The sequence below is a fragment of the Montipora capricornis genome, chromosome 2 (assembly GCF_036669925.1).
Source record: "Montipora capricornis isolate CH-2021 chromosome 2, ASM3666992v2, whole genome shotgun sequence".
Classification (NCBI taxonomy): Eukaryota; Metazoa; Cnidaria; class Anthozoa; order Scleractinia; family Acroporidae; genus Montipora; species Montipora capricornis.
Genome location: NC_090884.1, coordinates 36,962,410 through 36,964,909, shown reverse-complemented (window position 1 = coordinate 36,964,909; position 2,500 = coordinate 36,962,410). Strand labels below are relative to the sequence as shown.

General features: G+C 42.2%; 1 protein-coding gene across 1 annotated transcript in view; it reads left to right on the top strand.

The window, feature by feature from the left end:
• The window catches only part of LOC138020234 (EVI5-like protein), a 20,508-nt gene that overhangs the window by 16,455 nt on the left and 1,553 nt on the right, over window positions 1-2,500 (top strand). Inside the window, exons 10-13 of the mRNA XM_068867250.1 lie at window positions 36-150; window positions 620-652; window positions 1,138-1,278; window positions 2,273-2,443. Of these exons, the coding sequence (XP_068723351.1) occupies window positions 36-150; window positions 620-652; window positions 1,138-1,278; window positions 2,273-2,443 (460 nt within the window). The remainder of the gene's footprint in view (window positions 1-35; window positions 151-619; window positions 653-1,137; window positions 1,279-2,272; window positions 2,444-2,500) is intronic.

The following is a 2,500-nucleotide window of genomic DNA, read 5'->3' as shown; positions in this document are numbered from 1 at the left end:
TATTAAACATTCATTTCTGTCTCCTCCTTTTTCAGGTTAGAGAAAGAATATACACGAGTGAAACACAAAGAGGCAGAAGATAATGAGGAACTCCGAAGACTGAAAACAGAAAACCGGCTTTTACTTCAGAAAATTGATGAGCTTGAGAAGGTAAAGCCCCGGCTTGCCTGTCAAAGTGTTGGACGCGTGGCTAAACATTACGACAGTGTTGGCCAACAATGGCTTGGAACATTCACTACCTTGAAAATCTTGATGCCTTCCGGATCACTGGAGTGGATATGTATGGGTCATTGGTTGTTAATAAGCCCGGCCAACATTATTGACACGCGACTGACAACAGTTTTGTGTTGTACAAATTGTTGGGCGAAATCACAACACCACTTGCACTGAACTGTATGTTTACCGGTAATGTTGGAAGGATCTTAAAGTCGCAGCTCCTTTTCTCTTATCAGTGATTACAGTAATTATTTATTATTTAAAGTACAGTACATGTATTTGGAGATATAGACTTATTACTACTGATTAGCAATGGCAGTTTTCTTGCCACATGCACGTAGGCCGTATAATTATTTACCCCGTATTTCCTGTCACTAAACTAGCTTTGTTTTTCTAATTGTAGGAGGGCGCCAATTTAGCAGACAGACTAATACAGGTAAGCGTTAGACATTTGGTGCTTTGGCAAAGGAAAAAGAGACTATAATATGTACAGTAGATCTCTTAGTTGTTTTCATTTCTCCTTGCACAAAGGTCATAGTCGTCAACGCCATTGTCGTCATCATGATCGTCATGATTTTTCCCCCCCCCCCCCCCCCCCTCCACCGCCATATCATCGTCATCAACGTAAATCAAGTAAATGGTAAAGGATAAGCTGCATATTAAGCTCATTACACTTTCAGCGCTTAAGGTCATGGCTTCTATTGCATTCCATCAGTGCCCATACATGTACAAAACCAACCAAAAAGGGTAATAGATCGCCGGTGTAAGTGTCCAGCAAACACCGAAAAGCCTTGTCGTCAAAGAATCATGCAGCAGGTAATAGAAATAGGGAAGATATGAAAGAGGTAGAGCTTTTTTTGCAAATGATAACAGTATATTGTAGAAAGATGGTTCGATTCTATTCGATTCTGATATTTGTAGGGTCAGATCACTCGAGCTCAAGAACAAGAGGAAATCTACTCTTTAAAGCGAGACCTTGTGGTCCTACGTAGGAACTACGAGGCTACGACAGCAGCACTTTTAGAAGCAAACAGAAGAATCGAGGAGCTGGTCATGTTCAAGGCAAGGTTTTTCACGTCGGTATCTTTGCGTCAGTGCTGCATGTTTTATGATTATCGGTTGATGCTAGCGAGCAAATATCGAGTTACGATGCAGGCGGAAATTTCGGAGAGTGGGAAAAAAGCACTCCATCTCGATGCGCGTAAAAAAATTATGAACCGATTGTCTATACTAAAGTTTCTTTAGAGAACGAATGAGCACGAGTGGATGTGCTTTGGTATAACGTTTCAGATTTACTTTTTGCAGTGCTACCCAAAGTAAGAAAGGAAAGAAGGAGGGAAGGAAGGAGGGAAGGAAGGAAGGAAGGAAGGAAGGAAGGAAGGAAGGAAGGAAGGAGGGAGGGAAGGAAGAAAGGAAGGAAGGAGGGAGGGAGGGAGGGAGAGAAGGAAGGAAGGAAGGAAGGAGGGAGGGAGGGAAGGAAGGAAGGAGGGAGAGAAGGAAGGAAGGAAGGGAGGAAGGAAGGAAGGACGGAAGGAGGGAGGGAGGGAAGGAAGGAAGAAGGATCGTGTCGTACCTCATTGAACGGGCTTCAGGATTGACCAAAAGAACAATAGAACGAATACGTAACAATGTATTTAGCACCTAAAACAACAGAAAGTACCACACTATACGGCCAAAGAAATATAGTGTTCAACAAGAGGTACGACCCTACCCGGTCTTTGAGGAGAGGTTTGTGTTTTTGGTGTTGTTTGCCGCAGATCTGCATTATTTTATAGCTGCTTCAGCGATAGTCTTGTTAACTTTTAATGTTGAAATACTCTTAGAATTTGGGAATTTTAGCAGCTTACCTCGGTAGTTCAGCGAACAACAATAGTATAGCGTGGAACTGGAGACAGTTCTTTTACTCTTTAGTTGGGATAGTTTTTTTTTTTTTTTGGTTTTTAATCTTTAATCGCAGATCCAAGTTTAAGTTACCTTAAGCAATTTCACGCGTACGCGAAAGGAGGCTTTGTTGGATGTCCTGCAATGCTAACTTTTTGTGCCTTCCTGTCCACAGAACCATATCATAACTGAGATGGCTGGGCGTAATGATGACACTCCCCCTTCCCCACGGGATCTAAAGATCCTTTCACTTGAGGCAGAACTGGAGGAATATAAGAAAAGAGACTCGAAAACAAATCAAATAATCAACGAGCTTTCCAGAAAGTCAAGAGATCTGGAAAATGAGGTTTGTTTCGCGCTATATGCTACTAAACAGAGAGTTAGCCATGGCTTTGTCGTCGTA